The sequence below is a fragment of the Dreissena polymorpha genome, chromosome 4 (assembly GCF_020536995.1).
Source record: "Dreissena polymorpha isolate Duluth1 chromosome 4, UMN_Dpol_1.0, whole genome shotgun sequence".
Classification (NCBI taxonomy): domain Eukaryota; kingdom Metazoa; phylum Mollusca; class Bivalvia; order Myida; family Dreissenidae; genus Dreissena; species Dreissena polymorpha.
In genome coordinates this window covers 44,520,900-44,544,789 of record NC_068358.1, presented here as the reverse complement: position 1 = coordinate 44,544,789, position 23,890 = coordinate 44,520,900, and the positions used below count along the sequence as shown (strand labels likewise).

Below are 23,890 nucleotides of genomic sequence, written 5' to 3'. Positions count from 1 at the left end.
CAGGCAGGCAGGCAGGCAGGCAGGCAGGCAGGCAGGCAGGCAGGCAGGCAGGCAGGCAGGCAGGCAGGCAGGCAGGCAGGCAGGCAGGCAGGCAGGCAGGCAGGCAGGCAGGCAGGCAGGCAGGCAGGCAGGCAGGCAGGCAGGCAGGCAGGCAGGCAGGCAGGCAGCAGGCAGGCAGGCAGGCAGGCAGGCAGGCAGGCAGGCAGGCAGGCAGGCAGGCAGGCAGGCAGGCAGGCAGGCAGGCAGACAGACAGACAGACAGACAGACAGACAGACAGACAGACAGACAGACAGACAGACAGACAGACAGACAGACAGACAGACAGACAGACAGACAGACAGACAGACAGACAGACAGACAGACAGACATGTGCAAAAAATAATACCCCCTCTTCTTCGAAGGGGGGCATAATAACCGCAATCATGAACCTCAAATATTGGCAGACTGTTGGAATTCCACTGATCTATCCTCTCCTGACTCAGGTCTACTACAGTGACAGTGATGTGCGGACATTGTAGGCGAGGACACTGCATGTAGGACCTCCAACATAGCCTGCTCCGATACAGCAGATCTTTTGAACATTCATGGTTTGGATGCCTTGAAGTCTTCAAATGTCTGGAAAACATAACAGCACATTAACTGCATAAATATTTACACTTTAATTTGTGCAAAATACAAAATATTTTCTACAACAAGATGTGTTTGTGAAACACAATGTCCCCCTATATGATGTTTGACCTTGAAGGATGACCTTGACCTTGTGAAGGATGACCTTGACCTTGACCTTTCACCACTCAAAATGTGCAGCTTCATGAGATGCACATGCATGCCAAATATCAAGTTGCTATCTTCAATATTGCAAAAGTATTCATAAAATAAGCGGTTTGGGCCACATATATTTGACCTCTGACCTTGAAGGATGACCTTGACCTTGACCTTTCACCACTCAAAATGTGCAGCTTCATGAGATACACATGCATGCCAAATATGAAGTTGCTATATTCAATACAGCAAAAGTTATTGCAAAATGTTAAAGTTGGCGCAAACAGACCAACAGACCAACGGGCCAACAGACCAACAGACAGGGCAAAAACAATATGTCCCCCACTACTATAGTGGGGGACATAAAAATAAGTTAGTTTCATTACAATTATTTTTTTTAATAATACAAGAACAAGACCTGTCCCAATAAATTTTACTCGTTCATTCTTCGATAGTGTGATATACATTTTTTGTCAGTCACCTAATACGACTGTGAAGGCATATTTGATGGTTACTTAGTTAGTAATATGCAAAAATAATAGGGATGGGAACGAATACTGAAAATGATACTGTGTTTTGTCACGTATAGTGTTTTATCTCCAAATAACAAATTAAAAAGTTTGTGCGCGTTATGCATTGATACAACGCTATCCTGGCTGCTAAATTGCAAAAAAATAATTTTGTAATTGTAAATATTCATGATAGCCGCCATTTTTTTCATTTCAGAAAACTACACCCTATTATCTTACAGACTAAAGGGGCCATTGTTGAAACAACAAGAAGTCGGTAACAGCAGATATGAACGGGGTAACAACACCTTTTACAAAAATTAAAATGTTTGAATAATATATGCAAACATTTCTTTGTCTGTGTTTGTGCACTTCTACATGCAGGTAGGTGTCAACAAGGTCTTTTTTTGTGGGTAGGGTTACAGTAGATGTGAATGGGGACTTCTTAGTGTTCCAGTTTGGTCCAGGTTTTTGGCGCCTTCATTGTACATCAAATTCACGCCTGTGTAGGGCGACAAACAATGACCCCACTTATCCAATATAATAGATGAACAATTTTACTTCAATACTGACATATCTCAGCAACTGTAGCCCTGTCTACCATGCGCTTCAAAGTTTTTATTCAGCATTCAAATTTAAAGCCCATGCTTTCCCAAAAATGAATGACATTATGTACATGAAATCTTATTTTCACAAGCTTTACACGAAATGCATGTGGACTATTAATCTGTTGCTAGAATGTTACAAAATTGTCTGAAAAAATAAAGTGAATATGCAACCCATGCACCTCAACAATTTTTGGTCTGATTTGCTTACTAGTATTTTGTTGGCTTAAAATATGTTTTTCTTCATTTTGGAATTTTAAAAATACGGTGCGCGTAATACATGGGGGCGCGCTATAAATGACAAAATGCGGTATTCAAATATTCCTTTTTCATTATTCAAATATATTAGAATATTCGATTTTTGAACCTTAGAAGATTCAAATGTCAGAACTTTACGAACGGCAGAAGTAAAGTAGAGTTCCTATTTTGCACAAATACCACTATAACCTTAAATGCAGCTTTTAAAAAGGGGATAGGGTAATCATTTTTCAAAACGATTATTGATTATTATATTCTTAATTTATTTTATTTTCAAAAGGTAAACATATCTCCAGAAAACATATTACCGTAATCCTCATGTATATTATTTCATCTTATCACTTGAGCAAGTAACAAAATTCCGAACACAAGAGCAGAATGGCACTGCTTTAACTCTAAATTGTAGATGCATCTAGAACATGTAATGAGTTTGAAATAAACACTCTTGAGTTTACATAAATTATTCAAACAAAATTACTGGTAATTGGTGGATATCTGAGTTACTGAACTCCGATTAAATAATTAATTATGAGAGCCATGGTGACCCTGGGGTTGCTCACCTGAGTAGTATAAACGTTAACATTGTTTTGTGAAAAAAAAAGGTTTGTTTTTTGGCAGATATATAATACATGTATATGCGTTAAAAGAAGCTTTTTGTATTTATGTTTTTTTTTTAAATAGACATGCAGGCCCATAAACTACCGGTATTTTCTGGCAAAAATAAACACAAATAGTGACCTGAAAATTAATAGGGGTCATCTGCCAGTCATGATCAATGTACCTATGAAGTTTCATGATCCTAGGCGTAAGCATTCTTGAGTTATCATCCGGAAACCATTTTACTATTTCAAGTCACTGTGATCTTGACCTTTGACCTAGTGACCTGAAAATCAATAGGGGTCATCTGCCAGTCATGATCAACGTACCTATGAAGTTTCATGATCCTAGGCCTAAGCATTCTTGAGTTATCATCCTCAAACCATTTTACTATTTCGAGTCACTGTGACCTTGACCTTTGACCTAGTGACCTGAAAATCAATAGGGGTCATCTGCCAGTCATGATCAATCTACCTATGAAGTGTCATGATCCTAGGCCTAAGCGTTCTTGAGTTATCATCCGGAAACCATTTACTATTTCGAGTCACTGTGACCTTGACCTTTGACCTTGTGACCTGAAAATCAATAGGGGTCATCTGCCAGTCATGATCAATGTACCTATGAAGTTTCATGATCCTAGGCCTAAGCGTTCTTGAGTTATCATCCGGAAACCATCTGGTGGACGGACGGACGGACCGACGGACCCACATGAGCAAAACAATATACCCCCTCTTCTTCGAAAGGGGCATAAAAAGTATGTGCGATGTGTTTAGACCATGAACCAATAAACATACAGCAACAATACTATTGTCAAAAGAATGTGGCAAAATGCAAATAACACTGGTATACTCTAGAAACTTTCAACTGACAGCATAACAAAAGACACTCAGGTTAAAAATTTAGTGCAGCATTACCTTTTACTGTCAATTGCTATAGTCATCAATTCCAAACTTTTCGGTTATGTTTGAAAACAGCTTATTATAAATTTGTGTTTTGAATATTCAAACAGTACAATCAAAGCCTAAACTAGGTACAATGCCAAAGGTGTCAATAGATACTGTGTTTTACAACAAAAGACACACAATATGATGTAAACGTTAAAATGTATGGTATTTGTTGATTGAACTCAATTTTATAGACATAAATAAAAAAAAATAAAAAAATAGATGAGCTAAAAATGATCTGAACAAACATTGAAGTCTGCATCTGTATTCTCGCGGTATCACTTTTCCTGCAGTTTTGCAATTGCGCCACCCTATGGATATTTTAGTTAACCCTACCCTCAAATAAGTTCCATAATTGGACATGATGAAATATATTTGTACTGAAGTTATATTGTTACCGCATCAAATTTATAACGGGTATTGTTTTCACAACTTACTCGGCATAAGTAATTTATTGTTCACCATTTGCATTTAACTTTTCATAAAGAACAACTGTGTAACTTTACAGTAATTGTTTACAGAAAAATGGTGTGATGGTGATGCCCGACACTGTCTTTAATGTGCTGTTTAATCACCGTTGAATATTACGAAAATTTTAAAACTGCGATTCCTTTTTAATCAATCTGCGATAAATGCTTACTTCATGACTGGCATCAAAAATAAAGATCGCCAGTTAACTCTGCCTTTGTACGAATTATCGTTACCGTTTGGGTCTCGAAAAATACCCGAGAATTTCTTGCCGTGCATCCAGGTCAGCATACATGGCTGTGTAATGTGACTTAATTATTCATTAGTCTGATATCTCTTATCAGTGGATTATATATCATCCCATGTCGCTTTTATGGCGATTACAAGCGGAATTAACGGAGCGAATTACCAGATTTACTGATTTGTACCTCCCGTGTATAAGAAAATAGTAAACATGCGGATTATCAGACGTCCAAGTGACTTCCACCATTTGTAAAATGGACGTAAGACTGACGTTTTGGGTCGTAATTTACACCTGGACATCAATTAACGGAAACCCTAGTTTAAATCCATCAGAAACACATTTATTTACAAAATGTATCAATATTCCTTATTAACTTTTCAGTATTTTAGCTTATTTTCAACTTGTTTACACTTTATCTATTCGAACTTGGCCGATTTGCTGTTAGGTTATTTATCACTACATAAAGATTAGTCCTTAAACAGCTAAAATAAATACTGTTGGATTTTTGTACCAAAATATTCCAGACTGTTCAAATTCAACAACAAAACAGAACTTTTAAAAAACTTCTGCATCATTTATCAAATTTAAAGATTTTTGTTTGTTTTCTTTTTATAGAAGCTGCTCTGCATACATGTAGATCCGGGCATGATACAAGCCATTCTGAGACTGTTGAGCAAAACCGACCGATTTGGTTTCCATAAACCAACCAAGGAGGGATTCCTGAACTATCAAAGTTTCCAAGGAATAAAGATATTAGCCATGGTGATCTTATTTATTGGTTCTTTTGGTTTACTTTGATGGAACATATGTGAACTTGCATAGATTTTTAGAGAGCTTATATGTGTCTGTCTGTAAACAAAATCAGCTAAGGAATTATAAAGATCAGATGTTCAAACATTGTAAACAGGTTGTTAAATAAAGGATGTGAGGACAAAAAACGATTGTTCCCATGCAAATTTAGTCTGTACATTGACCAGTGCCTGCAAATAAATAAACTAGTAATTAAAAACTTGCGACAAGTATGTAAAATCACTTAGTACCTAGACCACTGTGTTGTGATCATTTTTAGTATGACAGTGTACAGTAGCAACGAGCTTGTTTAATTAATTCATTAATATGATTTCCTCTTCATTGTAAAGTACATCATTTGGCTGTTACTTGTTGTTCCATGATAAATGTATAATACGCTTGTACAAAAGCAGCATTGTTTATTATTTTAAAGGTAATACAATTTTATGATATTGTATGGAACAAACTGCATACTATGCTGTACTATACTTGTTTTTCATACATGCACTGAATGGTTTATAAAACATAAATCATTAAATTTAATTCCACAGTTTTTCAAAATACACTTTGCAAGCACATGTTCGTAAAAATTATTTTTAAGTTGATTAGTGTTTTTCCCAGGCCGTTTTAGCGTGGTGCGGCGCCATGCCCTTTTTTGTAGCGCCACGCTGCCCCCTTTCAAAGCCATTTAGCGCCACGCTGCCCTTTCCAAAGGCCGCTGCCCTACCCTTTCATGAGCACCCGCTGTTTTCCGCCTTTTTTGATAACATCTAAATTGCCCCTTTACCAAACTTCTAAGCCGACTAGTATCAGATTATGGCCCCAAGGCAGCGAAGATTCGCGCGGTTGTGAATTAGTCATGCGTGAATAACCCCGTGTCAATATCAATCGATAATGTCAGAGGCTTTGTCATACCAAGCGCACTTATTGGTCGGTGATGTGTACTCCTACACGATAAAATCGTGGACTGTTACTTCGGAGACTTTTGATGAAAAACTCGATGTTATCCTCGTGGAAATTGTGCATTTCATGCATAATTCAGTTATATCAAAACATATATTTTTACGCATATTTACAAAACACAATCAAATTAATTCTTTATCGTTATCGTCTTTAAAATAATTAATTATTGAAATAATTACTGAGACGTATACTAATTAAACAAAACGCAATTCGCGTATTAAGCGGACGTACCATACGATTTTACGTTGCTATGCGCACCTGTTGCTGACATTATTTTAACAAGATGGCGGACATACAGAATTAAATTGTGGCTCGTCAAAAATGGCAAATAACGTCGTTAACGACCGAATTAACGATGGAGATCATAAATTTAGAAGGAATTAATGAAATTTATGTGATAATCAACAATGCATAAAATGTTTTAGATAGCAACAACATATTTACTTGTAATCTACTCAGTGGATGTATGTCATGGAAATGAGTGTTTGCATATTTTTAATTGTTAGCGATCAGTTTTACTCGCAATGTTAAACATCTGACAAGATTATCATAAGAAAATGGGATAAGACAAACATTGTTTCATTTATGTGTTAGTGCATCTGTGTATAATCAGATCCATATGCATATATTGCTTTTAATATTATTTTTGTCGTGCTGTACAGTGTATTGAAACAGCATGGAACTTAAATGTTCATTGCAGGTGAATATATTAATATAAATCAAAGTAAGTTAAATACATCAATTACCATTAAAGGCTCTATAAAGGTGAAGATCCGTAATTATTTACCGATTTTTAAATATTTTTTTCATATTTTATTTATAAAGGTTAGTTAAAAAACAATATATATATGCTATTGGACATTACAATAAAAAATGAGCAATACAACTTGTTTTCAGCTCAAAATAAAGTGTCCTCCAAGTAAATTGTGTTTACAAACAATCAGTTTATTTACATCGCTGTTTACTCGGAAAAGTGAAAGTGACTCAGGTCACCAAAAATATAACGATGATTTTTTACGTTTTCCGGTATCACCCACAAAGTAGGTCTCTTCTAAATGGTTAAAACATTTGTAGTGATCTAATAAGTTACTTTCTGCTGGTTAAAAGTTGTTTAAAATAGAATTAAAATTGAATTTTCTTTCGGCTATTTTTAGCATATGTCACCGCTTTGAGGCATACACATCACATTAGTTGCAAAACTGTTAACATTTCTTCCAATAAGAAACAGGTTTATCTTCCAAAATTCTTGACAACGTTGTACCTAAGCTGTTTTATTAGCAGATTTTATGCAAGAGTAACTGAAATCCGGTAAAAATCAGACCAGTTGATGTGCATAATAATTGGATTTGTCTCCTTTATAGAGCCTTTAAATGTGCTTGTTTATATTTTGTTTTTTCCACAACTGCCTCTGATGAGATTACATGTTTCTCCCTAATTCAGGTATTCACGGAACGTTTTTGCCCTTTTTTGCCTAAACTGCGCGCTGAAATGTCCTTTTTGAAAGTTATGCGCCATGCCCCCTTGCCCTCCTGGGAAAAACACTATTGATGACAGTGATTTAATTAATATTATGTATTATGTTACTATTCTTTTAAGTTCAAGTAAATGTGAAGTGTTTTGTAGCACCATACATTACCATATAAGTTTGTATATATCTACTGAATATATTAACATTATTTACATGCTATTGCTAGCGGCCAAGCCTAGAAAGACATTGACTGACATATAAATATTAAAAGCTCATATGATTACTGATATATCTATGTTTGTTCCATGTGTTATTAGAATGTATACATGTAAATAAACAAGAGATGTGTTTGTCAGAAACACAATGCCCCCTAATGCGCGGCTTTGAATTTATTTATTTTTACCTTTGACCTTGAAGGATGAACTTGACCTTGACCTTTCACCACTCAAAATGTGCAGCTCCATGAGATACACATGCATGCCAAACATCAAGTTGCTACGTTCAATATTGCACAAGTTATGAAGAAGGTTAAAGTTTTGGGAAACACACACGGACACATACAATGACATACAGGCAAAAAAATATATACCCGATCTTTCCATCCGGGGGCATAAAAATATGGATTATATGACATTTTTATTTGCATTCAAATCTTTAATATACAGCTAAAAACTAAGTGTATGCAGTTAAGACTGTGATTTATGATTTGCTTTAAAGCCCCATTACTACTCAAAATCAACGAAAATTTCGTACAATTAACGTAAAATAAAGTTAAACAATTAAAAATCAGTGTTCCTAATGGCAATTGCCGAAATTTCAACGCCAGATGTGGTCTGGTAAAATAGATGTTTGTAGATACAAAATGCTTGTTGTTATCATTTTTTTGCATATTTAATTCCATTTTAAATTCCCGCAACGATATCTTTTCATACGACACATTAACACTAACATGATACCATGTTAGTGTTTGTGTGTTGTATGAATAGATATACATTTTGTATTTGCAGGAAATTAAAATGGAATTAATTGTGTCACAAATACAGGCCTCGACACTAATGGTGTCCCGGGAACCCGAGGACGCCAGATTTTGGCGAGGGTCACCAGCTCTTTCAAGCTGGGTGATCCTCCGCAAACCCTAAATTTATAGAACCACTTTGTATTGATTGACCATTTGAATCTGCGTAATTATCTTTTATTTCTTGCCGTGTTTATAAGACGAACTTCCGAAATGGTAAGTAGTGTATTTTTAATATCTCGGACCAGTTACTATGTGGTACATGTCCGAAGTATTCCGATTACGCGAATGGAAGTAATGGAAGTAACTCGTGGTCGATTACTTAAACGGTTTTCGCGACCCCAAAACAAAAACTAAATTGGTTATAAATTTGATCATTTAAACAAAAATGTGGAGATACCTCGAGGGTGTTAAAGGGCCCGAACCCAAAAAACCAAACACGAATGCAGAGTTGTTAGAAACGCGTAGGTCTTACGAGAAAGAAAAAAGAAATCTGCAATTCAAGATTGGGCAAAAATCTGGTCTTGGTTGTCCTATGATGAAAAAAAAAGAAAAAAAACTATGGTATGCACGATTTGCCAGAAATATGACAATTACGGGCCATTTGATGATGATGATGATGCTGATGAAAGACATGATATCCAAAGTTTACAAAACACGGCTTATAAGCTATTAATGGGTCTACTTTAAATGGCAACTGAATTGAATATTGGAAATAAAAAATGTGTTCTAGTGGGCTTCTCGTATTTATTTGCCCTTACGCTGTGCTTTGAAACAAGAGGGAACCCTAGTTTGGGTGAGGGTAACCAAAAGTTGAAAGTAGGGTTCCCTCCCGTCCGGGAACCCTGTCAAAAAAGTTAGTGTCAAGGCCTGAAATAAATAAAAAAGAGCATTTTGTATCTACAAAAATCTATGTAATCATACTACATCTAGCGTTGAAATTGTGGCTATTGCTATAAGGAACACTGATTGTTTAGGTGTTAACTTTCTTTTACGAAATACTTTACGAAATTTTCGTAAATTTTGAGCGTTATAGAGGCTTTAAAATTTCTAGTTTTTTTGTGACAGAATTTAAAGTAGGCAACAAAAGTTTTCTTAAGAAAACTCTGTCTGTGAGATACCTTTATGTATGAAATATTTCAATTGCAAAACAAGTATGGTGTCCCTTAGTTCTACCTCATTATACATTGATAATCCTGACAATAAAAATTGATTTGACACATTACATTATTTTGATAACCTATGCTAAATCAGGTTATGCAAGAATCAACAGCTTTAGTTGAATTTAGACTTAATAAAACAATCTGTGTCCTGGGAGCGCCAGTAATACAGTCAATATAAATTGTCGTTATTTTCAATTTGATAAGATTGTGGACAAATAATGAAATATTGGCATGAAAATTTAATAGCTAAAAAAAGACAACTACATGTAGAAGTATAAAAGTCCAAATGCAAAAATCTAAATATTTTTATAAAAATAAAGCTTATCAAAAGTTAAGTTACTCTTGAAATGATTGTACATACTTGGAAATGTAATAATAGAGTCAAAGACATAAATGGAATACAGGATAATAACAATAATTCAATACTGTTTCACATTAATGTCATTGACAATTTTAAAAAGGTCTGACACAGACATGTTTTTTACGTCGCGAAAAAGTGGCGACAACTTTTTCTGACCCAATTAAACCCCTGAGTATTTTGTTGCTAAAGGGTGATCTAAAGAACACTTCCACTTAAACGATCAATACAGAGACCTCCGAGTCAATAAGCGGACATCATATCCACTACGTTGCAGGCACCAAACTATCTTTGAATTTTAGAGGCTAAATAAGCACACAATTATAAAATATTAGATCTTAAAGCTTCGCAGATGAAAAACGCTTCATCAAGCAAAAAATCAGATTTAATTGTTTGAATGCATTATTTTTGTATTGAAACAATTATAATATTTTGTGCACAATAATGTCCACATTTTTATTACATTGCATGGTTATCAAATAAGCTTTTGCTTGTAAATTAGGTAGCACCTATTGGTAGATGGTACCCACTGGTAGACAGTACTCGTATGTTTTTTGTCAGAAAGTTTTGTTTGAACTGTACGTATATACTCATAAAAGCTCATAGCATTCAAGAATAACTAGTGTGACCAATAACTGGTCTTCTGTAAGAACTAGTGTAACCAATAGCAGGGCTCAACATTAACCTAACAAGAAACCGTCGGAGACGGTCGATGCTCCCCAAAGGGTTTTTTTGTCACAATATTGCACTATATATTCAGATAAAAGGAAACGTCTTGAGGGCACAGTAGTTGGGGGGACAAGAATTTTTTTATATAAAATTTCAAAGGGCCATAACTCTGTGAAAAATCATCCGACCAGAACCCGCTGATAATATGCACATCTCCTCTTGGTAGAGAAGCTTCCCATAAAGTTTCATTGAATTCCAGTCATTAGTTACTGAGAAATAGCCCGGACAAGAATTGCACTATATGTACAGTTATGGAAAAGTTCAAAGGGCCATAACTCTGTGGAAAATCATCCGACCAGAACCCGCTGATAATATGCACATCTCCTCTTGGTTGTGAAGCTTCCCATAAAGTTTCATTGAATTCCGGTCATTAGTTGCTGAGAAATAGCCCGGACAAGAATTGCACTATATGTACAGTTAATGGAAAATTTCAAAGGGCCATAACTCTGTGACAAATCATCCGACCAGAACCTGCTGATAATATGCACATCTCCTCTTGGTAGTGAAGCTTCCCATAAAGTTTCATTGAATTCCGGTCATTAGTTGCTGAGAAATAGCCCGGACAAAAATTGTGCACGGACGGACACACAAACGGACACACGGACGGCGGACAGACGAAGCGGCAACTATATGCTCCCCCCCAAATTTTTTCGGGGAGCATAAAAACCAAATAGTACTTAGAAAATCTACTTGCCCCGAACGTAAAACCACTTGCCCAAAAATGAAATATCAAATTAACTGTAAACCTCATATTTGTTAATAAAGATCAAAATGATACACCACAAAACTTTTTACCTTATTTTTACACATTTAACAAAATTATTACAGCAATTTAAGTCTAATTAAAGTCGAAATCAAATGCTCTTTGTTCTTTTTTGCACTTGCCTGGGCGGACAACTAGATTATAAAATAACTTGCCCGGACCCAACTTTTACTTGCCAGGGGCAATAGGACTACTGTTAATGTTGAGCCCTGAATAGCAGTGTTTTTTTCGTTCAAATTTTGATCCGGAAGAGGGACCCATTCCAAATAGAAAAAGTATATTTTTTCCCAAATGGGACCTTAACATTCCCAATTGTAGAAGTTGAACCATAGAAAATATAATATTGAAATAACTTTTATAAGCAATTATGAAGTATTCATACGCATAGAATCATACATGCCATACGTCCTGGATTGTCCGGGATTGTCCCGGAAATGAAGAACATGTCCCGCAGTCCCGGAAATCTGTGAAATGTCCTGGATTTTATAAAATCCATATATATCATGTACCTTATCTAAGGCTTAAATAACTGCACCTCGAATCTATGTTCCCACTAATCCGCAGCGTCTCCATGGCAATGCCTACCAAAATAGGTGACTACGCTACCTGTCAAAATCGATCAATTAACAGAGGTCCTGTTATCATATCGATTGTCTCACATTCGCAGTATAACGGATTCTTTTTACCGAAAAGGCAGCATTATTTAATGTGGTTGTTAATTGGCTTTAATATTCTACGTTATAATTTCCCTCTGCATAAGGGCAAAGGAGTTGTTCACACATCTGAAGTGAAGTGAAGTGCGGCTGTGAATTAGTCATGCTTGAATAACCCCGTGTCAATATCACTCTATATCACACCTCAGAGATATTGGTCCTTCTATATCTATATGACCGGTTTCAGTCTGTAAAATGCGATAGAGGAACTTATAGTATATGGACCTGTCACTATTTTTTGTATATGGACCGTTCGGAGTTACACAGCACTAAATTTGCACTGTTTTATTGTAAAATGACATCATTTTTTAACGAAATGACGTCATTATTCCTGCGAAATTCTTCTGTTTATCTCTTTTAGATCTAAACCATAAACAATCGTACAACACTGTACAATGGTAAAGGGGAAACTCTTCGGTGTAATATAAGAAATAGTAAACTCCACTTCGGTCCCAATGGCATTATAGTGACCAGCCAGGCAGCCACAAACTGTATATGGACCTTAGCCTACGGCTTCGGTCCATATATGGTTTGTGGCTGCCTGGCTGGTCACTATAATGCCATAGGGACCTCAGTGGAGTTTACTATTTCTTAAATAGTTTCAGTGGCTTTGTTATACCAAGCACACTAATTGGTCTGTATTGTGTACTCCTCCACCATAAAATCGTGGACAGTTCCTTCGGAGACTTGTGATGAAAACATGGATGTTGTCCTCGTGGAAATCGTGCATTTCATATATAACTCAGTTATATCAAAACATGATTTTTAAACAAGATTAAATTTATAAAAAAAACACACACAAACAATGTGTATATTTATTGTCTTTAAGATAATTAATTATTGAAACAATTACTGTAACGTATACTAATTAAACAAAATGCGAATCGCCTATTTGGCGGATATATTATACGATTTTACGTTGCTAGGCGCACCTGCCGCTTACGTCATTTGAACAAGATGGCGGTCTTGAAATAAAATATATTGTGACTCAGCAAACATGGCAAATAAAGATTGAATTAACGATGGAGAAAGAAAAGATAGAAAAGATTAATGAAATGCCTGTGATGATAAAATTGTTTTAGATGCTAACAACATATTTATAAGTAATGTGATCAATTAACGATGTGAAAAAAAATGCGTACCAAAAATGCATATATGTCTATATGTATCGCTATATGTATACATCAGTGTTTTTTTGCACCTACAGGGGAATGGCGGCGGGGCCCATCAAAAGTGGAAAAAGGCGTCGTTTTTTAGGAAAAGGGGAAAATTAAAAATTCACTCTTTTATATGTAATGATATTTATTATATGAATACACATGTATGTATGAATGTAATATTCACAGCTGAATGTCTCAGTCCTTTTTCTTAAATATATATCAATGATTTTTTCAACATTAGTTTCAGACTGTTCAGCCTTTATGCACACTGAGTCTCAGTTTTCCTAGCCATTTCGAGTCTAATTGGGATTTTTTAAATGATACATTGGCAAATTTCAGCATTTTTTATCAATAAAATGGATCAAATTGGAATGTTTTTTATCAACAAATATTGACACAATATAGATACATCAGACCTTTTCCTGATCATTTTGGGAAAACAATGCAATTCATGTGAAAAGTCCATTTGGGATTTGGGAAAAACTAATTTAATATAACTCCTTATAATAATTCAAAATCATATTTATTTTAGTTATATACTTTGTTAGTTGTTAATGATATAAATTTGAGATATATTTATCATTAGACAGTTCTTTCTAAAAAAAAAATATTTTTTTTTTATTTTTTTTTTTAAATTCTGGAGGGGATTTTTTCTACAAAATTGGGGAAAAATATATACTCTTTTTTGAGGGGATTGCCATAAAAAAAAACACTGTACATGTCCCAAAAATCGGCAAATATCCCGGAAAATGGAGCTCAATGTCCAGGAATTGGTCTGAAATTTTATGGCATGTATGATAGAATCAACAAAATGTATTTCCCAAGTCAAAGGACGTCATGTTTCCCAATCGAAAGGGAGCCAATCCCATTCCAAAAATGGTGAAAAAAACACTGAATAGTCATTCTTCTGTTAATGCTAAATAATGGGGTGTACGGTCTTTTCTCCCCCTGGTCTTTTCTCCCCCTTGGACATTTCTCCCCCTAGTCTTTTCTCCTCCTAATACTCTAGTCTTTTCTCCTCCCAGTATATTTCATACTGTGGGGATTAATCTGCTACTTTTAATACCTCGATTGATCAACTTGATTAGTCACTGGTTGAATTAATTCAATCATTGTTCAATAAAGCTCATCAATAGAGAAAGGAAGTTTATCATTGCTTCATTTTCATTATTTGTCAATGAAATAGATTGAGTGTGTTTATGTCATTTCAACAATAATATTAAATTTATTTAAACAGTCTTAGCATTTATTTGAAATTGAGTATTTTTATGTTGTATCTTTTTTATAATATTTAGATAAAATTGATACTACATAACCAGACTCAAATGTAAAAATAACTCAGTCTTATTTGCATTTCTGAAAAAAAATCCACTTGAGGACTTAAGTATATTTTTATTTTTGAACAGTTAGACTTATTAGCCAATACTTAAAAAAATTTAACAATAAAGTAACTAAAAATTATATTTCAAAATAAATCTATTTATTAATTTGAATTAAGTATGTACATTTATTTTAAACATATTCTAAGCTACTTTTTATTTACTAATGCCAAAGTATTAATGTACAAAATTTAAAAAGTTACTAAATTATTCAATTTAAACTGCTTAAGATTTAGATGATAAATGATAGCAAATTGAAATAAATTGCTACAATAAGTGTGTGGATTACCGGAATAAACCACCTTCGGAAGAAACCCCCTTCCCTAAAAAACGTCATAGCGGAAGAAACTCCCTTTCACATTTTGCATACGCGGAAGAAAACCCCTCGCTAGTTTTGCATAGGCGGAACAAACCTCCTTCGAGTTTTCAGACAGGCGGAATAAACCCCCTTCGTGTTTTCAGACAGGCGGAATAAACCCCCTTCCTAAGTGCTAAGTCTTTCCCGCAGAGGTAGTAAAATCCCGACTCGAACGATTCCCCAATACATCCGTTTCAACCCGACTCTATTACTGCATGCTTGCTACTTTCCAAGTTAATATTCATTTCCCGATAATCCCGTTTATAACATTTTTAAAGCACTTTCTGGTAAATATTAACGATAAAAGCTCTCAATAATTTCTTTAACACAAACCTTGCTATTTTTTCTCTTGTATCAAATAAATTTCGGTATAAGTGACTATTTATAGACTTGATGAAATATTCCCTCCGAACATGCATCAATCCCCTGACTAGTTGTGTGCTTGTTACAACGCTCAATACACCCACGCTTTATATGCTGCATAATTTTCGCGCCCTTTTTATTGAGAAAAAGAGTCAATGCAAAATAGAATTTACACTGCAAAAATATTTCAACGTTGCGGTAACATTTACATTCGGAAGTGTGTTTCGTATTAAAAACGCGTTAACACCAACTTACGGGAGTGTGTTTCAGATTTACAGTAAAGAAGTGTACCGGCCGTTTGTTCACAAGTTGTTAATGAATTTGTTAATGATACACACAAAATATTCAATCTGTGAAACTCAAACAGCGTTATCGTGATAATTGAATGAAGGTCTGAAAATCTGATTGAAGGAGTGTAACGGCCGTTTGTTCACAAGCTGTGAAGAATTAATCAAGATGGTAATAAAACGAATAATGTATGAATGGGGTAAAGAATTATTATTGAAGGATAAAAGAGACAAAAATAGAATGAAATATATTAACATTTATTTACAAAGATCAAGCAAGCATATACTAGAAAACATTAAACAAATTGTTGTTGCAAAAAAGGACACGCATTTAATGATTAAACAGGCATATATTTACATTTATTAACAAAGATCTCAAACAAGCATATATTAAAAAGCAACAAACAATTTGTTGTTGAAAAAAGACACGCATTTATTAACGATAAACAGGCATATATTTACATTTATTTACAAAGATCAAATCATTCCCTAAAATCACACAATTATAGCCGAATGCTATAGCCGATGGCCTTCAGGAACTCACGGATGGACTTCTCACCAGTGCTGTATTGTTGACACAAAGTCAACAGCGTTGTCTGGTGAGCCGTCCTGGTTTTCCTTTACTGTCTGGATGGCTGCTGGCCTTTCGCATGTCGCATTACATCAGCCTCCACCATTGCAGCATCACCTTCTATACATATGATGGCTGTATTAGAAAAGAACATAAACATGATAAATAATTTTTTGAGACTTATACGAGAGAAAAAATTATATAAAAATATTTAACATATTAATGTGAACTTATCAAATTATGAGCGATTTATGCTTTATGTAAATATTATATAAAATATCGATAATGAAAATCAAATATGAACTTATTTCATACCTGTCCAGATTGACGGGTTTTTGTGGCCAACCAACTTGCCGAAACCGTTGTTCCACCCTTCACATACGTTGTTCGTCCTCTCCCGACCGGCCATTGTACTGTCGTGTACATTCCACACTGCAGGCTGGAATCTCGGCGCTGTCCTCCTGAACTTCATTCGGTTGTCAGACATCACAATTCTGAAAATAAAAGCAAATGTTATTTGTAACAAATCAAAGGTTTATTTAAAAACGGTGTTTAGAAGATAATTAGTAGAATATATTGATAAGCATTTCTTTTCTTTTTCATTTCGGTCATATAAACAATATTAAAATATGGTCAAACCTGTAAGTTCCATTTACGAAAGTCGAGTCGAAGTACTCGACCAAGCTCTCAAGCCCGTCTGGGATGGACTCCTGTAGCACCTGCATCCCCTCCTTGACGTCAGCCACGGGAAGAAATGCCAGTCCGTCAAGCATGTCGCAGAAGTGTCTGACGATGCTGTCTTCTCTGTAAAGCCGTTGAAGCCTCTCACTTTGGATCCGGCGCCAGGTTGACTGTGTGAGGTGGTAGAAGCATCCCTGAACAATATGAAAGATATATGATAATTTACCGATATTCCTTTCAAGTTTAAAATCCTTAAAAAAAAAGAACAGAATTATACATTAGCATAATATGAAAGAATTAATATTCTACTTTTTTGTTGATAATAATAGAAATAAATATATAACATTTACATACCTGGACCTGTATATTGGACGAAAGTGTAGCTCTCATGGCGTTGTGAATGGCTATCTCGTAATCTGCCACGAGACGGGACGGTGAATTTGTCTTTCACTCGTTTCAGTGAGATTATACCATTTTATATGCGTTAACTTGTACTAGATTGATAAAAATAACAAAAACACAAAATAAGCGCCCAGAGCCGATGGTGACGAAGATATTTCGTACATATTTTCCTATAATAACCGAAGCATTCGTCTTTAAAAAAAAATTGAATCATGCAAAAAAACGTGCTTCCCGGGAACTTTCTGAAATGAAAGTGAATTTCTGTAAACAATTACCGTGCGTTTGAATGTAACTAAATCGTCTGGAAGGGGGTTTGTTCCACTATGGAATGGGGTTTATTCCGCCTGTGTGAAAACTCGAAGGGGGTTGTTCCGCCTATGCAAAACTAGCGAAGGATTTCTTCCGCATATGCAAACTATGAAAGGGAGTTTCTTCCGCCCTGCCGTTTTTAGCGAAGGGGGTTTCTTCCGGAGGAGTTTCTTTCGTACACCAGTGTGTGATTTAAATGTGTAGCAACCCAAATTTTGAATATTGATTAATCATTATTAATTTTGAATTTAAAATAAATATTTCCAAATTGTAAAATATAAATTTCAAAATGATCATGAAGAAATGAAAGTCAAATCAAAACTAACTTGTTTAATGACTGGGACTGGGCAGGATATGGACAGGATGTGGAAATAGTCAGGTGTGAATCCCTGAGACATTCTTGTGAAAAAGTCTTGCTAAATTACATGGAATGTGTCATCCTTTGGAATGTGTCATCCTTGTTTATTTGGAAGAATGTGCCAATCAACATCTTAGCTCATTTTTAACTGATTATTAAACAGAAACAGAAACACAACACAATTACTAATAAATTTATTTTATTTTATTTCAAACCATCAATTTTTTTCATAATAAATTATCATGGTATACATAAAAAAAAATAGTTTTGTAAAACATTTAATGAAAGTTTAAATATATTTTTAACAGAAACAGAAACACAACACAATTACTAATTAATTTATTTTATTTCAAATCATCAATTTTTGCTCATAATATTATGGTATACATCAAACACAATTTTAAGTTTTGTAAAACATTTAATGAAAGTTTAAATATATTTTTTTGTATTAAATATTATTAAAATGAATAAAAAACTATGAATGCGTTAAAATTGTTACAATAATATCATTTCAGAAGTTATATCTGTGCCAAGATATTTTTTTGTATTAAATAATATTTTTTTGTATGAAATAATAATTTAAATGAAGAATAAATCAACCAACAATGATCCAGATCAATTATAAATGTGATAATTTAATTAAATTGTGTCTTAAATCACTGGACATCAAACATTTCAATCAGTCTGAAGTGCTTATAAACAGATTAAGGAAGTGTGAAAATCAACACCTTTTGATCATTTCATAAATATTCAAGAATGATTAACAATCAATTTTTATTTAATTAGATTAACTTATAAACTAAAACAGAACTTAAAATAATATGTCGCTATATTACTATTTCTTTCATAGTCTTATAGACTTACAACAAAATTTAATTAAAAATAACACTACTCACTGATTATGCAATAACAACACCAACATGTATTGGTATAACTAAATTGCTCCTTCATTAACCATTCTTCAATCACATACTTCATTTTCTCCTACCTAAATATACAGATAATTAAAAAAAAGTTGGGAGCAGAAAAGTCTAGGGTTTGGGGGGAGAAAAGACCAGGGGAGAAACGTCCAGGGGGAGAAAAGACCGGAAACCAAAGAATGGCACGATCCATTTCAAGTTCTATCACTACAATCTTGGCCTAAACTAGGTGCAATGTCAAAGCTGTCAATAGATACTTTGTTTTAAAACGTTGAAAAACGTTGTAGATGTTAGTCAATTTTCTCATCAAATTATTAATCCTGCGTTTATTAAAAAAAACGTTGAATGTTAGCTATACCTATTTGTTGTTGTTGTTTTAATTCATACAACGGTCTAAAGAATGACACGATCCATTTCAAGTCCTAACACTACAATCTTGGCCTAAACTAGGTGCAATGCCAAATGTGTCAATAGAATATATACTTTGTTTTACAAACGTTGTAGATGTTAATCAATTTTCTCATCAAATAATTAATCCTGCGTTTATTATAAAAAAATAAACGTCGATTGTTAACTATGTTAACTATAGGCCTACCTACTTGTTGTTGTTGTTTTAATTAATACGGTTTACGGACAATACGGACCATGGACCATACGGCCCAGAATGTACGGCCCAATTAGGCGGCTATACGGCCCAGGTTGGCATTCTAATCTGAATCGACTTAAGCAATTAAAAAGATATGTCATTTACAAACCAAGAAAGAACTTTACACAAAATAGACTGTTTTTGCCTCTTCTTTTTTTCCGGCCGTTTTCTAGAGGAATGTCACCTTTTTCAGTGCATTTTTTTAAATATAGTCTCTAACTTTATCATATTTCAGGGATTTAGTAGTGAATACCTTTTCATGGCATTTCACTATCTCCAACAGATAACAATAGTCTAAAGTGTAAAACATACCTTGGAAAAAACTATGATATTTTTTTAGATAGCACATCTCGATCTTTAGAAATAGGCACTACTTTCGAATCAAAAACCGCACAGAGATTTGACTGGAACCAGCATAGCTGTATCAAATCCCTGCCTTCATAACCAAGCCCGAGTGGTACAATAATCTCACCGTTGTTATTTTTCCTTTTTTCAATTGAGTATTTATTTGAAATTATGAACCTAAACATATATACTTTTGTCAAAATGTTAAGAAAATGATAATTCTTTTCAAAATATAATACTTAAACAAAAAGACAATCCTACCAAATCTGGTAGTATACACATTTTCAGATCGATCCGACAACTAGAAATACTGCAAACACGCATTTGAGTATTACACATGATAAGCCATCTGGCTTGCGTTTTCTGCACTTGGATTACGTACGTAGGTAAAGCGGCCTAAATATCGCGTGTTAATCACAAAACAACATAATAAGCTGCTCATTTACACATATTTGTATGCTATGGACATAATGTTTTGTTTAACGTGGTAAAAGTTTCTTAAAACACAATCGAGTGAGCACTGAGGCGCAAACGTCGGGTTTCCGTACTATGTTTTCACTATTTTTACCCTAAAAATCACGTTTTATTTTTAAAATCATAAAAAATACATAGTTTATTATATTAATTACATGTTTTCCTGCTAAATGTAATCCAATCAATATAATAACACATATAAATAGTGATTTTTTTGTAAATATTGTACCTGAAGACACTCTATGTGCGTTTGTTTAAGATTGAATTACATGTATTCCATTTCGCAACGTGTCCCATTATAAAACAAACAACTTTCAAAGCATTTATTGTGTATTTCCTATAAATAAAATTTTGCTAGACCGGTATCATTTTTAGGATAAATCTGTCTTCTTTCAATAAATGCAGTCAAAAAAATATATTCTTGCAACTTCTAAGAAAGTAAAATTCGCCCAAACGCAAGCACCCTCTGAAAACATAGTTTCGGAAGTGAAATTTCGACAAACGCCCTGTGCTTGAATAAACGTTCATCTTTCAACGTATTCCCAAATCAAATGCATCAAAATGTTGCAGACAAACATAGGATCCAGGAAGTAATCACAAAAAGCAAGGGTGGGATCGATAATTTGCTTTTAACCCCGAAGAGAATAGGAACTCTTTGGAAATAGGCAATAATTTCGAATGGCACACGGAGGGATACAAAAGATTTTTTTGTAATGTAGTCTTAAAGGAAACTTTACCTCTTCAGATCATTGAAAAAGCGAATCTACAGCATTATTTATCTATTTGTACCACAAGTAAATCATTTTAGGTCGATCTGACAACTAGAAATACCCCAATAATGCATTGAGCATGACACATGATAAGCCATCTTGCTTGTGTTTTCTGTACTTGGATTCCGTAAGCAAAGCGACATAAAATGCGCTTGTAAATCATATAAAACAACGAAATTAACAGCTCATTTACACGTATTTGCATGCTATGGACATAACTTATATGTTAAACGTGTTAAAGTTTCTAAAAACACGATCTGGTGATCACTGAGGCACAAACGTCGGGTTTCCGTACTTAAAAAAGAACTTTTTACCCGAACAATCACGTTTTCCTTTTAAAATCTCAGAATGTATTATTCGTTCTGAACTCGTTGAACACAAATATAGCTGATCATACGGCTTTACATTTAGCTTTTAATATAAATTACAACGTATAAGATATCATAATTGAGCAAAAACCATTATGTGCAAATAAGCATATAGTATGTGCGTGTACTTTGTATCATGCTGGTTATAATAAAAATGGTTAATAAAGAATACTCTTATATTCATATATACAACCAATAGGATGTCTGGGAAAAAAAGTCCCACACCGCTCTTTCATGATATTTAAATAAACGAGTGTGAGACCTGGCCGGATTTTTTGCTAACGGTGCCAGTGAGCTGCTCGACAATGACAGGACGGCCAATGTATCGTGCGACGTCGCAAGATAAGATTTTCCAATACGACGTTACTGGCTAGGACGGCGCAGAACCAAGATGCGGTAACTCTTGACGAGAGAATTTAATGGATACAATAGTGTTTTTGTCTTTTATAGCAGACACTACAATTTTGTGAACGTCATCTTTCAAGAGTTGTCTTTCTTCCTTAGCATATTTAATTTAATAGATCTGATCTGTTTGAAAATGAACTGTTGTTAGTCGCTATAGAGATCAACGTGAACACATTTAAAATGTATATGTTATGTCTCAACAATAAAACGGAAAAGAAACTACTTTAACGCAAATAAAAACTTATGGCATATTTCCACGTATCTGCTTTATCAACTCGTCTAAAATCTAATGTACACTTATTGAGACAACATTTAGAATATTTACATTTTGGCGTTTGTGTGATGTGTTTTTAGGCTTTCAAGAGGTTTCTGGCCAATGAAGTTAACGACAAGAAATCTGAAACAACATTTTGCCCACGAATTTACAAAAAGAAGTCTCCGTACATGAATCCGTTTACAGGTACATCGAAATATCGCGTAGTGACAAAGTGGAAGGGAAAAAAAATCGCACCCGAGACTTCGACAATCTATATATAAGTTGTTGCAGGGTTGCAATCGCCTCCCGAAGCTGCCTTCAAGAGGGAAGGACATTCTGTTATTGTGAAAGTTGAACGGCGTCGTCGCCTCAAAATTCCTTTGCCGAACATGATGGACGCCAATGAGTTGTGTAAAGGATCGCTGCTGAATGGTGGATCGCGGGTGTCGACACCAATTGCAGAATAAGAAGAGTGGCCACGCCGACGATGTTCGGAACATCTGGATTCCATTCAGTTCGTGTATTGAACAGAGACTCACGGGATATCGGTATATTCGGCAGATGGTGAGACGTTCTATGTTCGTCGGAAGATTATGGACTGGGTATAGAAGAAAGACGTTTTTTTTTGCAACTGTAAAAATTGCAATTGTCAGATATTGTCTTTTTTTTCATACCCATATGTAGGCCAATAAAGTTTGCACACAGCTCAACAATCAACATCAGCTCAATAAAATGCTGATCGGCTCAGCAACACAGCACGAATGTTGATCTTGCTCAGCACCCCAGAGCAACATTCCAGCTCAGCGTTCGTTACGTATGAGTTTTGGTTCAGCAACTCAACAGGACATAACACATCAGGATCTGTTATTAAATGCTGAGTAAGCTCAGCTAACTAGCACAACATAATAGAACAACACAATATTGTGAGCCATCAACATATGGATTCATTACGTCATGTCCATAACCAATAATGCGTCGTTATTTTTATAAACCATAAAACGGAATACATTCAGTGGAAGAAACTTCCCGTTCGGGAAACTAGGGAAATCCCCATATTGATTTCCTGATCGGAAAACTCATGGACAAAATTTGCATTTTTATTCCCGATTGGGAAATAAAACAGCAATTTTATGGTGGGTTCAGAAAATGGACTGGGGGAAAACTTTAATATACACAAAATCTGTTTCCAACACTACCTTTTTGTAGAGGAAATACATATCTAAATTTTAACCGTGCAATTTTTTTAAGGCCCTGGTTTTCTTTCAATATAGTTGCAAAATTTGTATAATCTATGTAAAAATGGTAAAATCAGTGGTTTCCCGAATAAGAAACCAAATTTCCCGACCGGGAAACTAAAAGGCGTACAAACGCTTTAAAAAGTCGTACTATATAAAGTGATGGCATCTTTGAAGACTTTAAATCAAACCAAAACGTTATGGATACAGTTGAGTTTATTGTTTTTGTAAAGACAATTTATGTCTTTCTAGAA

The 23,890-nt window shown here is 34.7% G+C and overlaps 1 protein-coding gene across 4 annotated transcripts in view; it reads right to left on the bottom strand.

Moving 5' to 3' along the window:
• Positions 1 to 19,754, bottom strand: part of LOC127879242 (UDP-glucose 6-dehydrogenase-like) — a 127,811-nt gene extending 108,057 nt beyond the window's left edge. The window contains exons 1-2 of one of the 4 annotated variants that reach the window (XM_052425999.1): positions 19,733 to 19,754; positions 430 to 616 (exon numbers count right to left, since the gene is read on the bottom strand). In XM_052425999.1, coding sequence (XP_052281959.1) covers positions 430 to 534 — 105 coding nt within the window. In that variant the 5' untranslated portion in view covers positions 535 to 616; positions 19,733 to 19,754. Of the gene's footprint in view, positions 1 to 429; positions 617 to 12,032; positions 12,097 to 19,495 lie in introns of those variants that run through there. The other 3 variants (XM_052425997.1, XM_052425998.1, XM_052426000.1) reach the window with 3 other exon arrangements.
• Positions 19,755 to 23,890: the final 4,136 nt, after the last annotated feature.